Genomic DNA, 17510 nt, shown 5'->3' with positions numbered 1-17510 from the left:
GGCCCTTAATAGAAGCAAACTTAGAAGGTATTTATAATGTAAAGTCACTGTCCACTCCGAGAAGCTTATACTAAGTACTTAAAGTGGTCTTTGAGATGTGCAACTGGTACCACGGCTAACAAGATGAGCAAATGAAAAACTGAACAAGTGAATAATATTAGGTGCAAAAACTGTAAGTAAGGAGAAGTAGGGGCTTCCCTGGTGGCTCAGTGGTAAAGAATCTGCCTGCTAACACAGGAGACCCCGGTTCGATCCCTGAACCCGGAGAATCCCCTGGAGGAAGAAATGGCAACCAACTCCATTATTTTTCCCTAGAAATCCCCATGGACAGACAAGCCTGGCAGGCTACATTCCCTAAGGTCGAAAAGAGTCCAACCCAACTTAGAAACGGAACAACAACAAGAAGTAGAGGATGCTAATTTTTAACTCAAGGAAGGAATTTTAAAAAATTATTTATTTTTAATGGCACGTGGCACTTGGTTGCTGCCCCTGGGCTTTCTTTAGTTGTGGCCTGTGGGATCAATAGTTGTGGCTCACAGGCTTAGTTGCCCTGCTGGCCCGTGGGATCTTAGTTCCCTGACCAGGGATAGAACCTGTGTCTCCTACATGGGCAAGCTGATTTTTAACCACTGGATCACCAGGGAAATCTCAAGAAGGAAACTTTTGAAGTGCTTTTCTATAGTTAATAATTTTCTAATGATGAGTCTGTTTTATGGAAACGTCAGACAAAATTTCTACAGATCAAGCCAAACGATAAAGCAAAAAGAAATAACATTGGAAGTCACAGGCCTCCCCGGAAACTAGCCCGGCAGCTCCATGGCCACGCCTTCCACTATAACCACGCCTCTTTTGAGTTAACGCTTGGGCTACACCCTGCGCTCACGGCGGTGGGGGCTTGCTGCGCCAGGTTCTCAGGCTAGGCTCATTTGCTCGCGAGAGTTCCTCCATCTAGCCTACTGAGAAGCTGTCGGACTTGGAGGCAGAGAAGAGTCGCGAGACTTGACTAGATCACCCTTTCCAGACTCCGCCTCTCCATCCCGGCACTCCTCCCGGCGCAGCTTCCCCGTTTGCACGTGTAATTGTTGTGGTTCAACCTCACGTGGCCGCGGAAGTGCCGGCAGCTTCCAAGATGGCGGCGCCCAGTGTCAGGCGCCCGTGACTCGCCTCTGTCAGCCTTGAATTATAACCCTGAGCAAGTCTATGGGGCCATGGACCGGCCTGGGTTCATAGCCTCGCTGGTGGTGAGTACAGGGCCTTAGGAGTGCCGGAGTCCTGCACCGGAGCCCGTGGTGTCTTCTCTGTCTTAGCACCTCCTTCCGGTTTTGCAAGGTGAATCGTCGCTGGGTCACCGGTCACCAGGTCCGGGAGGAAGCGCCGGGGTCCTGGGCCGCGCCGGGGCTTGTGTCAAGTCCCTAAGTCTGCTACCTGTATGCCAGAAGGGGACAGGAGTGGGTTAGCGGTGGGATTCTTCACTCGTCCTCCGCACCGCGGTTTATTTAAAGGAAAAAGAAAAGCTTTAATTATGTACAATTATATACCGTAACCACACTTTGGAGAACTTGGCAGTTAATGAAATATTCACAAGGACGCTCAAGCCGCTTCCAGACTTGTTGGCCAAGACTGTAGTTTTGCTGTATCTTTTTTATTCTCGGAAAATGATGTATCCCTTCCTTCAATACACAGTTAATCGGCTATTCTGCGTCTGAGTATTTTTCTAGGCCTTAGGTATGTACTGATGAGCCCAAAGAGCCGCGCTATGCAGTCAGTGGTGTATAATAGGAAAGAAAAAGAATCAACGTGTCTTAAAAAACAACCGCCCTGCCAAAGTCCTTCAATAAATATTTTGCAAACAGGTCCAGTAGGGTTTACTAGATACAGTGGTGAACCAGGCAGATTGCCTGTTTTTTCATTGTGGGTAGAGGCAGAAAACAGACAAATATCTTTACAAAAGCTTTCCTGAGAAATGGAGACCCAGAAGGCTTTCTTCATTCAATTATCAAATGTTTTCTGCAGGTGTGGGAGATAACATGGTGAACAAGATAGACCTGTTCTGGTGGTGGAGGCTGAAGAGGGAAATAGTTGTTAGCCTAAATGACGTTGAGGGTTACTTTCAGCGTGGTATTGAGAGATGTGGAAGGGGGATCTTACTCAGACGTGTGGAACGTTGGTTTTAAATCCAGATTTGTTGAGATCTGTGGAAGCTAGGTTTTAGAGATGCAGAGAGAGGCTTTACCACTTTTGAAGGCGTTTTCCTGTACAGCTCGTGAGATAGCAGTAGTACTTGTGAGAGCATTGCTCCGTGCCGAAGTAGGGTAAGCTTTTTAGGTACAGCATCTGATTTAATTCTGACAAACAGTTGAAGTCTTCTCCTAGTTCTCTCAGTGAGGGAACTGAGGAGTGATATGTTAGATAATTTGTCCGAAGTCACACAAGTGAGATACATTTCATGTGTGTTAGTGTCTGAGCTCAGATCCCAGGCATTGTAACATGGGATTTCATGCCCCTTATTGCTCTTTAAGACTGTCTCTTAAGTCAGCAACAGTAGCAGTTGCTGAAAGCAGGTGTCGGTTAAGGAAGGAAACATAGTTTTAAAATTTATTTAGGATTTATTAAATAATGGTACATATGCATACTTTTTAAAGTGTAGTTACAGAGAGTAAAATTAGGATTGATTGGTAGAAGTTTCAAGGACAGTTTTGCTCTGGCTGAATTCATTTCATGTGCAGTTTCTCTGCCATATATTCTGCCTACCTGTACTGTGATTGCCCTTGGAGATTTGATGGCAAACAAACCAAAGCGTTACCATAAGGTGCTGTGAAAGAAATGAATTGAGGTATTACTGAGAGAGAATCATCTTGGAGAACTAAGATTCAGCATGCTGCATGGCCTCAAAAAATAAAACTCAATGACAATGACCACCCTCCCCCGCAAATATGGTTAGTAACCTTTTGTTACAGTCATTAATTCATGTATTCTTCTAATAGTTATTAAGTGCCTACTATTGCCTACTGTGTACTGTGCTGGGAACATACTGGTGAACAAAACAGGTATGGATCTTACAGTCTGGTGGGACACACACAGACTTTGAAGAAATGGTCAGATGCTCAACTATAGAATTAAAATTCCAATCAGTGTAGAACAAGAGGGTCTAAACGCAGACTTGGGGGATTAGAGAGCATCATGTATACAGTCCTAGAAATGAGCGAGATCAGATGACTCAGAGGAAAAAGGTCATGGTGGCAAGAAGGTACCTGGCAAAACGTTAATGATGGAGTTGGGGGTGGAGAAGTGGTGGGGGGGCGGGCGCGGTGGTGAACTTCTAGAGGCTTGCAGACGGTACTGTGATTCTGTTTTTCATCCTAAGGGCTTTTGGAAGCTTTGAAGAGCGTGGAAATCTGTTTTACAAAGACAACTCTGCCATTAGTGTAGAGGGTCAAGAAGTGCTGCAGGGAGAGTGGGTGAAGGATGTGGAAGAAGGCAGGTCTCATAGGAAGCCACAGTTTTGCATTGAGGAGGTTAAAGTCACTGGTGGCCACTTCACTGTGGAGAAAACCGAGAATGTCAGGGAGGGATGTTCTCCGGAGAAGCCATGTTAATGTTTTTCTTGTTCTTAGTTGTGGTCTAGGCTAGGGGCCTGTGATCATTTTGCTTAGTTAAATTAGGCTGGTGGTTTAGTTTTTGTCCTGTAGTTGAATAGCTGTGATTTTTGTTTTTCCTGTTTTTGCCGGCTTTCTTTGGAGAAATAAAGGTTTCATAGCATGTAATCTTAACTTTCTTCAACTCCCACAGGAATTTCAAAGCACTGATTAGACTCTTGCTGTCTGTAACACTTTTAAATTAAGGTTGTGGTCTATATGTTATCTATTGTATATGGTATTATGATCTCAATAAATTGTTACGGTGAGGTAAGGCTTGGTTATCTGTGTTCTGTTTTTTTGGATTTTGTCTAGTACTTAGCATTTTCTGTGTAAGCTACCATAAATCTCGAATCTTTTGGTAACCTTTTTGATACGTGATCATAAATAATTTCTCAGGCTGAAGAAAAAAAATAAATTGGTAGAGTTCCTTAAGATTCAGTTGATGCTGACTTGATGTAAAATTATAAGCATTCCTTAAGGTTTTTAAAAAAATCTTAAACATGTTGCTGTGTGTCTAAGTATATATGTATTCTTAATCCTGTTAGCTGTATTTTTTTCCAGTCTCATGAATTTACATGATACTTGAGTTACAGAAGTTTGAAATCCACAGAAGAAGTTAGTAGCTCTTGATTCATGATTTGCTAGATAAGTAGATTGAATCTGATCGTTTACTCTCAGTACACAACAATTCTGATGAAAGAAGGGCTGGAGAATCAATGCATGCAAAGTAGCCAAATAGATTAAAAGAGTAATTAACTTACTGATTAAAATTTAGCGGTAGATAGCAAGCATCTTTGTGAACCCCTTTCACAAAGAGAAAATTAGAATGAAGTGCAGCATATTTTTAAAGAAATCAGTCATATCAGACATTCTCACAAGAATTTTAGTTTTCCTTGTGTTTTGAGAAAATGAAGAGGCATGCAAAATATTTTATTACATATTGAATTTATAAAATTCTTAATAAGTGAGAAGAATGTTGAAAAAATTGACTTTTATTTTTCTTTTTAACTTTCCCAATTGTGACCTTTGCGCTGTGGCTTAGATGATTTCTTTATATCCAGAAAGATATTCCACAGTCTTTTTTTTTTCCTACTCACACTGATACTCTACTGGCACATCTCTATGTTCTTTTCGTGACAACTTTTTAGGTCATTTGCAGAGTGGCCTGCATGGTTCTGTCATGGCTTTCAAGGTAGTGTACACTAATTTTTAATAATTGACCTATGCTAGCTCATTGAAAAACAGATTATTTCATTTCTCATCCGAATAATTTCATTTTCCCAGTGAACTCTTGCAGTGGTTTTATCGTGCATGGCAAGCAGAGCAGAAAGTGTTTGCTAGGTACTAACCCATATACCACCTGAGCACTTTGTAATCCCAAAGGATGGAAACAACAGATGATTTTGAACTCTGCCTGTATGTTTGAATAGTATTGATTCCTCTTTTCTGTGTCATGGAATATATAGTTTTTAATGTCTGCTTTTACTTTTTGAATAGGTAATATATCACATAGGTCAAAGTTCAAAAGATAAAGTTAGCAATTCAGTTTAAAAATAACTATATAGGAACCATATTGCCGCTTCATAATTCTTCCATTTACTTGCTATAAAATGGTGTTGATTCATGTCTTTAAATGGTACCTCTAGACCATGTGTATTGACCTTTCTCTTCTGCTGTCTCTGAGCTTCTGTTTTTCTGGGTTTCTTTTTGCTTTGACTCAGCTGTAACCAGTTTTTTAAATGTTCTACTCTACCTGTGCTTTACTGTAATCACAAGGAGCAGACTTGGTTTTCAGTCAGTTTTTAAAGTGCACCTTCCCTAAAGCAACATGGGGTCTCTTGGGAGATGATGCGTTTGGGGCAGGTTTAATGCTCTCTAGGAATTTAGCTCTATTTTTTCATTTATTCTCTTAAAAGTTATCAAGGAATTTTCCAATATACAAAAAGGAGAGAACATATCAAGAACCCTCAGATGTGTGATTCTTTTTTTTTTAGTTCTCCCACTTTATTGCTACCAGCCCATCTCCCTCCACCCTCGTGCACACAGGCTCAGTCCTGTAACTCCCTGGACTGCAGCCCGCCAGGCTCCTCTGTCCATGGACTTTTCCAGGCAAGAATACTGGAGTGGGTTGCCATTTCCTTCTCCACGTGATTCTTAAAATGTGGATCTAGATTCACAGGCAGCATTACCCATTTAGAATGGAAATTTCAAAACAGTTTTTTTTTTTTTTTAAATGCAGTTTCACTATTCAGTTAAAAAGGCCAAAAATACGACATTTGGTATGCTTTGGAAAGATCACTGAGATAAACTGTCAAATAAAAAAACACAGTGCTGCAAACCATCTTTTACTTAAAAATTTACCATTTACTGGTTTGTTTTTTATTTATGCATTTTTTTGGCTGCACAGCATGTGGTATCTTAGTTCCCCAACCAGCGGTGGAATTTGTGCCCCCTGCAGTGGAAGCACACAGTCCTCACCACTGGATGTGCAGGGAAGTTCCTCATATTTGGATTTGCTGGTGTATATACCTAGAGTGACTTCGGACGGATACAATAAGAAACCAATACAAGTGGTTACCTCAGTTTTACAGGATAAGGAAGGAGACTTTGAACTGTTTTCTGAGGTTTATTTCACTTTTTTGAACCTTATGAAATCATTAAAAATGAATTTAAAATTAATATAAAAATTGTTAAAAATCATTAAACATTTGTTTAAAACTGAATATAAAATATAAAATTTACAATTGGAAAGTATAGCACAGTAATGGTTATTTTCCCAGGACAAATCTGTAGATCAAATCTGTAGGTTTAGGTAGGAGGTCTTTTGACTATAACAAAGTAGTCTGGTGAAGTTTAAAACCATGTTTGAAAGAAATATGCTTTAAAAACTACCTTCTTATCCCCATCCCTCAAATGGCATATTATTTTTTTGTAATTGTTTTTTTGTTTTTTTTTAAGGCTGGCGGGATAGCAGGTGTCTCTGTTGACTTGATATTATTTCCTCTGGATACCATTAAAACCAGGCTGCAGAGCCCCCAGGGATTTTATAAGGCCGGTGGTTTTTATGGCGTATACGCTGGAGTTCCTTCTACTGCTATTGGATCCTTTCCTAATGGTAACAGTTACATTGATATTATCATTGCTTTATATAAAGCCAAGCTAATAGGATTTATTTTCAGAATAATATGTGGTCCAACCCTAGATAGAATTCCTTATGTTTAATGTAGTTGATACTTGGAATTTGTTTTCTAGTCATTAATCCATTATTTTTGACTCAACTAGTGCTATATATGCCATCCTAAACAGCAACAACAAAAAAACAAAACCACGAGCAGTCTTTTGAAAGTGGTTTTCACTGATAGAACTCCTAGTTAGAATCCTTAAAGTGTTCTTCTAACGTTGATTGTGATGCCTTGGAGTAGTTGTTCTCAACCTTGCCTGAATGCTGAAATCTCTTGGGGAGTTTTACAAAACGCTGTTGCCTGTGTCTCTGTGAGAAGTTTAACTGGTCTTGGCTTTGCCTGGGTATCAGGAGTTTTAGTAGCTTCCCAGGTGATTCAGATGTGAAGCTAACCTCAGTGACCTCTGCCTTGGGGAGTCTCGTGGAGCAGGTGAGCCTGTTTTGTTTAATCCACCTGTTGGTGTACTCTTTTTTCAGATACTTATTTTGATAATTGTTTACTGATGCTTTGATTGGCACTCACACTGAGCAAACAGAAAACCACTACCATCAAACACACACTCACAAAACCACTCACTGCTCCATAAAAAATAAAAATTAAAATGATTTTTTTAAATTTTTGATTTATTTTTAATTGAAGGATAATTGCTTTACAGTATTGTGTTGATTTCTACCAAACATCAACATGACAGAAGATTCTTAAATTCTAAGGTTTGAGTTCTTTTTCGCAGTGTATTTCATTAGAAATTCTTCCTTGTTAACTTGACATTGAAATGTCCATCTGTAAAAAGTACAGTATTCACATAAAGATTTGTAGTGCAGATCTTTTTGGTCCTTTAGTTTATCCCTTCTTCCCTTTCCCCGAGCCATCCTTAGAACAGCCAACTGTTTTGAGGTTATCTTTGAATTCTTTTCCCTGGAGAAGGGAAAGGCTACCCACTCCAGTATTCTGGCCTGACACATTCCATGGACATGGGATTGCAAAGAGTAGGACATGACTGAGTGACTTTCACACTCACTTTGAATTCTTTTATGCCTAAATTTTCAGTAATCGATTATAGCAAGTCACCATTTAGCACGCACTCCATGCCAAATATAGCTCTGTTAGTGGGAGATAGGCCTGTGTTTCAGTCACCTGATAATCTGAGTTTTTTTTTTTTTTTTAAAGAAAGTACTGCTGCCTGTGACCCACTCTCAGAGGTATGGAATTTAGTTGGTCTGAGATGTGGCCTGGGCTTTGGATTTTTAAAGAACTATATATCCCATGGTAATTTTAATATGCAGACAAGTTTGGGAACCTCTGAACTAGGGAATTGCAAAGAAATATCAATATGTTACTAAGTCCCTATCTTTTGGGTACTCCTCCTTACCTTGTTTCCTTCATTGTAAATTTTTCTCTCTCACATATTATGTAGGGATTGTTGGTAGATGGAGTATTAGTGATGGTCTGCAGGGTACCTGGGCCTCCATTAAGCTCACAGGACTGGTTTAGATTCTTGTGAGCAGGAGTTTACATAGAGAACGTGGTTTTGAATTTTTGTATGTTTGAGAAAGTGGATGTTCTCGGACTGCTTTACTTTGCCCTCTACAGAACATCATTGAGGAGAGGCTGGATAAAAAGAGTGCCGGCATTCCAGAAATGGCTGTTTTTCTGCAAATTTTTAGTGAACTGAAACTCTTTATGAGGAACTTTAAACATTTTCTGCTGATGGTTCAAGTTCTCTTTAGAATACAATACACCATTTTAACATACAGCGGTTGTAGGTTTTTTTGAGGACGTATTGTGCAGGGGGTGCTGGGCTGCAAGTGTGAGCTGCAAGGAGAGGAAAAGAACTGCAGTCAAGATCCCTATGTAGTACATGGTTAGGAGGGAATGTAGAAGGGATGTAGAGAAACCAAGTTTTTTTGCTTTTTTTCACTCGGGGGGGATGGGGGTGGGTGGGGCGATGTCCAGTAGGAGGGACTTAGAACTGAATTTGATTGGTAATATTCTAGCCCAGTGGTCCCCAACCTTTTTGGCACCAGAGACCGGTTTCATGGAAGACCCATTTTACCACAGATGGGTGTGTGTGTGGGGGATGGTTTTGGGATGATTCAAGCATATTCCATTTATTGTGCACTTTATTTCTCATATTATTACATCATCTCCACCTCAGATCATCAGGTGTTAGATCCTGGAGATTGGGCACCCCTGTTCTAGCCCATTTAGTGAGTGGGCCAAAATAGGACCAGCCTAATTAAGAATTGCAGGTGGGAATTAGGTCCTGCATTAACTAAATACAGCTGCCTGCTCGGTCCTTAATTATCCAGGGACAGTGTGCCGCCTCTTCTGGCCTCCTGTTTGTGAGCTGCTGAGGAGTGTTTGTTGCAAGCTTACTGACTGTGGAGAACTGGTTTTCACTCTCAAGCCCTTTTCCTGAGTATTTCAGACTTTGCTGTGACATGTTCAAATGACCTTTGAAAGATGATTTTGCCATGTATTTATCTTTCATGCCAAATCTTTTATGTAACTGATAAACATGTTTGATTAACAGTAGATGGCAAGTCTAAAAGCCTTCCTGTGCTGCTAGTTCATGTGATGGGGTAGCTTTTTAGAGATTTTGATTTTCAGTTTTAATTAAATAGTTGATTGTTTTCTTGAAGTAAAGGTGAATTGAGGTAGTAAAAAGTAGCCATGGTTATTTTGAGTATCCAGCAATAAAGCATAATGGAATAGGTGTTTTATTGAGATGTATGTTTGCAGTTTTAACCTGTCTGTAAATTAGTGTACTTGATTATTTTATGATCATATGTAAAGATATTTTGGATCATGGATATTCATATCCTTTTCTAAAACTCTTATTAAAAAGTGTTAAGTGACTTGTCAGTACAAATTGGTAAATGGCAGGTTAGCTGTTAGGGTTCCTCATGGCAGCAGGGATCATGTCTTCTGCATTTTTGGAAGTCCAAGGTCAAGCGTGTAACATGGGCTCAGTGAAGTCTGTAAGAGTGATGGGATGGCAGGGAAGAGTACATATGATTATTATATCTTTATTATTTTTACTTATATTTGAAATATTTATAAACAAATAATATATTATTCATATTTAATATTTATTTATTGTCTCATAAGTTAATAATTGAGTTGTAATTTTTTTTTGAGAAACATATTCACAGTTTGTGTAGATATTTAAGCTTTGTGAAAGACTGGTTTGTTTTAAATTTCAGCTGCTGCCTTTTTTGTCACCTATGAATATGTGAAATGGATTTTGCACACTGATTCTTCTTCACATTTGATGCCTGTGACACATATGTTGGCTGCATCGGCTGGAGAAGTGGTAAGTAATAAGTTATGTGTATAACATATTTCAGAAATGCAAAGCATGAATTATCTTCAGTATATATATTCATTTCATTTTCAAAAGACAATTCTTTTTTAAATTATGAAAGTCTTAAATCCCAATAAATGTAAGTGGATTAAGCATGATAGTTGAAAGATAGTTTAGATAGTATGAAAGAAGAATCCACATATATGTTATTTTCAAGAGACATACCTCAAACATAATTATACAGAAAGAATAAAATTAAAGAAGTAGAAGAAAATATCCATGTAAATTGTGGTGGCTTTTTGTTGTCAGCATAATTGAGCAAGAACTGTTTCCTAGAACTCCCTTTCCAGGAGGGTTCCAGGTTAGCCTGGCTACAAGAGAAATCTGCACAACATTTTGAAGGCGAAAGTGACCCAGCATGTGTGTTCATGCTCAGAAGGTTGGTGTGGGGTCAGACACAGTTGCAGTTCGTGTACCTCATCAATGATCTGTTGGCTTCAGGAAGCAAGCCAGGCCTCTAGCTGCTCCACCTCCCGCTGGATCTTCTAATTCAGCTTCTCTAAGTTTTGAGTCACATGTGTGGGCTCTGGTGAAGGATGCTACTTGGTACTACAGGACACCCACAGCATCGAGATTGGTGATGGAGAATGTGAAATTCACTTTGTCCTTGCTTGTCTCCATTTCACACCCATCTTTCCTTCCTTCCTTCCTCATTGCCTGTCTTCTAAATTTCTGTCCCAACTCTCTATGCAGAGGCAACAGTTCTATATGAACTGCCTAATTAGCTCTCACAATTACTGTTCGTATCCCTGTGATAACTCCTTATTCTTACCTTTCTTAGTGATTCTACTTCTCTGGTCAGCCCTCACTGATTCAGAAATGCTACTTGAGAGTAGGTAGTAATGTTAACATTAGCCCCCCTCCCAAAAAAAAGACTTAAAGCTAATAAAAAAGAAACTGTTGTATACTAATAGAAGGAACAATTCTCTTGGGAAATGTAATAAACCTGAACTTGGACTAAATAGCATAGTCTCAACATATAAAGCAAAAAATTGCCAGAATTATAATGAAAAATCAGTACAATTATTATCTTCATTGGTGATAGTCACGTCTACTTTTTAAAAGTCCTAGGACCAGGCAGGCATAACTTGTTAAGACCATAGAAGATTTGAACACAGTGACAGGAATGGTCTAATGGATGTGTATGCAGTTCTGCACCTAACTGCTAAAGATTATTTTTTTTAAGCCTACGTGAAACCTTTAATAAACATCTCTCCTTGAAGAGAATGTTGAAAGAAGCTCAAAAGACATTAAATTCTCAAAAGTGTTTTATATAAAACTTCCTTTTAACATTGGTTTACAAATAATTTTGGAGAACCCAAGCCAACTCTGGATTTAAAATTGTGTTAATAATTTACTGAACTTATAAGTGTGATAGGACTAACAATATGTTAATTTTTGGAGTAGCAAAGAGCCTAAAGTAGTAGTTCCTTTATGAGTTAGAGACACCTTTAGGAAGCTAACGAAGCCTGTGGTCGTCTCTCCTGTAAGCTGCACTTATGGACAATTTGTGTACAGTTTCTGGGGATTTTCGTTCCCCCCACTCTTAACCGAAGTAAAGACTCCAGGACTTGAATTCTGCCTGAAAATTAGTTTAGTCTGCCATTTAAAAGCAATTTATATTTAATTAAAAAAATCTTTTATTATCCTTGGCTTATGTTTTTGTGATCATGTTCTGACATTAGAACCCATTGCATGCAGTTATTTTCACGTATATATACTAAAGAACAAGAAAAAGTGTGAGAGAGTTTCATTGTCTCTCAGCTTGTAAAAATTCTGTCCTTCTGACTGCTCTTGCTGCTGTTTTAGAATTGCCTGTTACTTTGATTTAGTTTAAATATATTCTTGTAAATTCAACACTTGGCTTATATTTTGTAGTATGTTCTGAGAACAAGCATTGAAAAGAACTTGGCTGCTTTTTTTTTCATTTCACATATAGGACCATTGTGCTTGAAACTTGATTTGCCATGTTGGAGGATAGACTTTCAGTTTATAAAATTTCTGTCTCTTAGACTTACCAAAATTATATAAAGCGTTAAAATCAAATTGGGCAAAGGAGAGCTGTTAGATCAGTCATATTAATGATAAAATATTTGATCTGTAGAAAATATTGTATTCTAATATGTTAGTATCTGTAAATGGTGTTTTTTTTTTTTTTTTTTTTTTTTAAAAAAACCTGGAACCTTTTAAATGTAATATTCTGTGTGTGTACTGTTGGGCAAAAGAGATGAATTAAGTAGGCTTCAGAATTAGAAAATAAGTATCTGTAAGACTGGAAATAAATAATTCTAGGATAGTTTTATCTGTATTGTGTCTCATAGTGTTTGCATAGTCCTTCAGGTAGTAAAGCCTTGTGTCAGATGCCTTTTTATAGTCTCTGTGGTGCCAGGAGAACCTTAAGATAAGAACTGATCAGCAGCAGGTGTATAGATTGAGGATTTCACTGGTGAAACATGGCTTGATGTTGACTTTGATTTTAAATTCAGTTACAGTTTAGTATGCTAAAAAGTTTATTCCATTTATGGCGTTTGTGAAATGTTTTTCTTGTGGTCCTGTAATCTTTAAACTTTCTTGATAAACTTCCTAAAGGCATTCAGTGTCAATGTTCCCAGGAAATGTACCTACTGCCGTTCTGTTTTAGTCATTTGCTTCTGTTTCATAGAGCATCAACTTTCGGTTTCAGATTCAGCCAAGTGTGGTCGCTGCAGGAGAAGGAAACAGATGAATTTAGGAGAAACAGATAGGTAAAATAAAAAGGAATAGAATATAAAAAACATGCCTAGCAGTCAGTGGTCAGAAAGGTACAAAGAGACCTAGAGAAAATCAAGATACAGTTTAGTGCAGTCCTTGTTCTGTAATGCATTTGTGCTGATATAGTTACAGTTGCAAACAGATGCCTTACAAACAATACTATATATTTGTTGGCATTAAATGTGTCCAGTTACTTTGTTGTAGTGATGATAAGTGTCTGAAACTTAGAAACAAGGGAGCACTGCTGTAATAACCATTCCCTGTAGTAGCAGGTTGATTAAAAGTTAATGACAAATCAATAAAACTATAATTACAGCCTTCTACCTTATGTTTGTAATTTGGAATACAGTAAAATCGATCAAATAAGATTTAATATGTAACAACAGCAAGAAGAGTCCCATTTGTGCCATTTTTATTGGGAGGTTTGCTGTACCAAATCTCTAAATCCCTGTCTCAATTATTTTATGGCTCAGTTTTCATCAGACACAGAAAAAGTGCTGTAAGAAGTAAATAGAATCTGTAATTAGATCAGAAGGCTTGGGGTGGGTTTACTTTAGTATAACACATGCTATGGCATTGCAGTGGTAATGATTTTTTTTTTTAACTTTAGAATTTGACTTTTCCTGGCTCTGATTGTACTTATGGCCTTATTCAATATTGTTTTCAGAAATAAAAGAGCATTAAAATTTCTTTGCTGTTAAAAGCAGCCCCTGTGATTTAATGTACTCAAGGGTGATGTGTGTCGATGTCCTCACACACAGAGATGCTGGTAGCTTTTTCTTTTCAGTCCCATTCTAACTTGGGATTGAGAAAGCTAGGAACTCAGTGATACCATGTTTTATTTTTCCTTTTTTTTTTTTTTCTGGCCACAATAGGTGGCATGTGGGATCTTAGTTCCCTGACCATGGATTGATCCTGGGTCCCCTGCAGTGAAAGCATAGAGTCCTAACCACTGGCCTGCCAGGGAATTCCCAGTGATACCCTGTTTTCTGAAGTACCTCTAACAGTACTTCTCCACACAGTAATATGGGCCAGGGAGCACCAACTTTAGAATCAGTTGCCTGGGCATCAGTTTACAAATGAAGTTTTTGGGAAGTGACACTGTGGGTCCTGTATTTTCAGCACAATTCCTAGATGGTTCTGGAGTTCAGTGATATTTAAGCACCACTGATGAAGGATTATCAAAAATTTTAATATATACCCCAGTCGTAAACATTTTCACTGAGTTGACTTGGCAGTCGTGTGTTTAAGAATACTCAACAGGTGTGGAGCACACTGATCAGAGCGTGATTCCTTGTGTCTTCCTCAGAATGCCATATTTTTCGGCCTACTGAAAAATCTTAGTTTATTAAACTGGTTAGTTTTTGAGGGTGGCAGTGTATTCACATGTGGAGATTTTGAAGTCAGAGTGAGCATTGCATGCAGCATTTTCAAGGCCAGTCCTGTGGTTGGAGAGCCTTGAAAGTGGAAGTAGTGTAGGCTGTAATTTGCTGCTGTAGCAACTAACAAGGTCAGTGGAGCTACTTCATACAGCAGTCGTTCCGGGGGTTTGTTGAATGTCAGATGTGGGTTAAGCACATCATTTTCATTCAACTTCACCACTAAATTGGCTGCTGAGAGGATTAGATGCATTGTTGTCAGGAGTGTTACCGGCTACACAGCACAGTGTATGTGTTACTTATTATTTTATATTTTCCCTCAGTGGGGATTTAAGCTGTTTTTCATTATGTTGTTCATAGCATGTTTTAAAGTGCTTTTCATGATGTTTACCGACCTTTTCTAAGAAGAACCACTGAGCAAAACAATAGGAGAAAGGTTGACACATTTTGAAATGTTTCATCTTTTGAAATGATCGTGAAAGGTTTTGAATATCCATAAATTAATAGAGATGCACTCTCATTTGAAATTGTGTTAGCAGCTTGTCAGACTCCTGTGCAGTTGTGTAATCAAATTATGGAAGATAAGCTGAGTGGAAAATAAGATGGGAGTCACTGAAGTGCAGGATTGCTATAAAGTCTGGAGGAAGCTCGCAGGAATGCTGCAGGTGAAAATGCTTGTGTGTGTTAAGATGCTTGAAGGCAGGAGTGTACAGACAGTGCTGGGAAGTTTGTTAGACGGTCAGAAGCTTCAGCTGTGCCGTTGGATACCCAGCTACACTCTCTCAGGCACGTTGTTTTTTGAAGTATCTGAGCACATGCCTCTGCCAAGGGGGCTTTTTGCCTTGTTCTCTCTGTTCATTTTCCACTGGGCCAGAGAACCTCTTTTTCTACTTTAGGAACATTAAGTACATAAGGCAGACTTCATAATTCCTCCTCCTCCTTTTAAAAAAATTTATTTATACATGGGGCTTCCCAGGCAGCACTAGTGGTAAAGACCCTACCTGCCAATCGCTTCTTGGCCTTCTGGCTAAGATCAGGTGAAGAATCTACCTGCCAATGCAAGAGACATAAGAGACGCAGGTTAAATCCCTCGGTGGGGAAGATCCCTTGGAGGAGGGCATGGTAACCCACTCCAGTATTCTTGCTTGGAGAATCCCACGTGGAGGGGCTTGGCGGGTTATAGTCCATAGGGTTGCAAAGAGTTGGACATGACTGAAGCGGCTTAGCACGCACATGCATTTATTTATTTGGCTGTGCTGGGTCTCTGTTGCTGTGCGGGCTTTTCTCTAGTTGTGGAGAGTGGGGGCTACTCTTCCTTGCAGCATGTGGGCTTTTCATTGCGATATCTTCTCGTTGCAGAGCGTGGGCCCTGGAGCCCAGGTTCGTTAGCTGTGGCACATGGGCTTAGTCACTCCACAGCGTATGGGATCTTCTTGCACTAGGGCTTGAACCCCTGTGCCCTGCATTAGCAGGCAGATTCTTTACCACTGAGCCACCAGGGAAGTCCCGTAATTCCTTCTTAAGAACATGAAACGATAAGAATTATAGAAGAAATTGTCTCCAGACTTACAAGAAAGAACCACCTTCCTACTGCTTTCCCTTCTTATATCCTTTCCTCATTTGGGCTTCTTCATTTCCTTTTATCTCAGCTGCTTTTGTTCAGCTCCTCTTAGTTTCCTCCACCACTTTTGTTATCCTGACCTGGCAGTGTGGATTTAGACCTTGAGAAGGCCTTAATGTGTTTTTGGCAATGAGGATAAAAATACTTCTTTAGAGGCTTGCAGTGAAGACATGCAGATGGACATGGAAGTGTGGACGTACAGTAAAGGGTTCCAGGTATTTTAGGGGAAGTGAATTCGAGTGGATGGATGGGTGTTGAGTCAGGAAAGGCCTCAGACAATAGCTCGTCCTTGAGCTGATTTCAGAGGATGATGCTGAGGTGGGTTGGTACAGGGAAGGCTCTTGAACTCAGGCAAACCCCTTGTTAGATGATGCTTTCAAGTTCCGCATGGCTCACGGATGTGACTGCACCGTCCTGGACGGCCCTGCCTGCCGTGCTGAGGAGTTACGGGCTGCTACCCTTTGAAGGTTCGCGCAGCGCACCTCAGGGCTGCTGGTTTAAGAGCAACCTCCGGCAGCAGTGTGGAAGTGGGCATGGTGCGTGAATGGAGGTGAGGAGACTTCTACAAATCTCAAGGAGAGAGATGATCAGAGTCCCTGTTGAGGCAGGGCGTGGGATGCAGAGGGAGAAGGTGAGTTCATGAGAACCCAAGTGGGGGTTCGTCTTTGGAAAGCCTTTCCCGCAGCATCCCTTCAGTGCGTCTCCTCCTGGCTGCCTTTGTTAGCTTGTTGTAGCTGTGTTGTGTGCCAGCTTGAGCTCCTCTCAGAGTCTCCTGAGCGCTGCTCAGAAGCACACCCCAGCTCTTCAGCGGTCCCAGCCCTCTGAGCCCGAGCTGAGTGTGGAAAGGGGAGGAAGAGAAAGGGGAGAGAGAGAGGGCAGGGCCTGGCAGTTATTCATTTAAAGAATCAGCGTGGATGTGCTGAGAGATTGTTCCTAGTGGCTCTTGTCAAGGAGCTGCTTACACACCTTTCCACCGCTTTCTTTATGGCTTCTTTCTCCAACACATTTCAGACTTCTGTTGTATGGACCTTCCTCTCCCTGATGTCACAGGCAGCGTTCGTTCAGGTGGTGCTGACTCATGACCTTGGCCAGTGTGTGTTACTGATTATCTTATGTAGTTTGTGTGGGGCAGTGGGGGAGCTCTGTGTTTTTTATTTAAGAGCAATGTCAGTTTATGCTGCACAAATTAAGCTCAACTTTATAGAAATGATGGGTATGATTTTCATATAGGATAATGAAGTTGAAGAATCTGACTTAAACTGCAGAATTTACAGATACTTGAAGATATCTGCTTGCCTAGTACTAGATATCTAGTACTGTGATTGGTGCTAAGAAGCATAGAATAAGAAATTTTGACCCCTGTCTTTGAGGGATATATAAAGAAGTTGGATACATTTACTAAGTAGGTAGAGAATATTTTGAGGGCCTCTGTAAGGAGGTAGAGTATGGATCATGAGCTGTCAAGTTACACAGATCAAGGTTGGAATTGTGTCTTATCTGTGTATTTGCTCTGTGTCTGAAGGTCATTTACGGGGCCACCATCCCTGGTGGTTCAGCCGTAAAGAATCTGCC

The 17510-nt window shown here is 39.9% G+C and overlaps 1 protein-coding gene across 8 annotated transcripts in view; it reads left to right on the top strand.

Annotated features, from left to right (window-relative positions):
• Positions 1–897: 897 nt before the first annotated feature.
• Positions 898–17510, top strand: part of SLC25A26 (solute carrier family 25 member 26) — a 152916-nt gene continuing 136303 nt past the window's right edge. For 3 of the 8 annotated variants that reach the window (XM_043886801.1, XM_043886800.1, XM_043886799.1), the window contains exons 1-3: positions 898–1241; positions 6597–6753; positions 10027–10136. In XM_043886801.1, coding sequence (XP_043742736.1) covers positions 1209–1241; positions 6597–6753; positions 10027–10136 — 300 coding nt within the window. In that variant the 5' untranslated portion in view covers positions 898–1208. Of the gene's footprint in view, positions 1330–1377; positions 1726–6596; positions 6754–10026; positions 10137–17510 lie in introns of those variants that run through there. The other 5 variants (XM_043886806.1, XM_043886802.1, XM_043886803.1 and 2 more) reach the window with 5 other exon arrangements.

This window comes from Cervus elaphus, chromosome 24 (genome assembly GCF_910594005.1).
Source record: "Cervus elaphus chromosome 24, mCerEla1.1, whole genome shotgun sequence".
Lineage (NCBI taxonomy): Eukaryota > Metazoa > Chordata > Mammalia > Artiodactyla > Cervidae > Cervus > Cervus elaphus.
The sequence above is the reverse complement of the archived record's forward strand: the minus strand, read 5'-3'. Positions and strand labels throughout refer to the sequence as shown.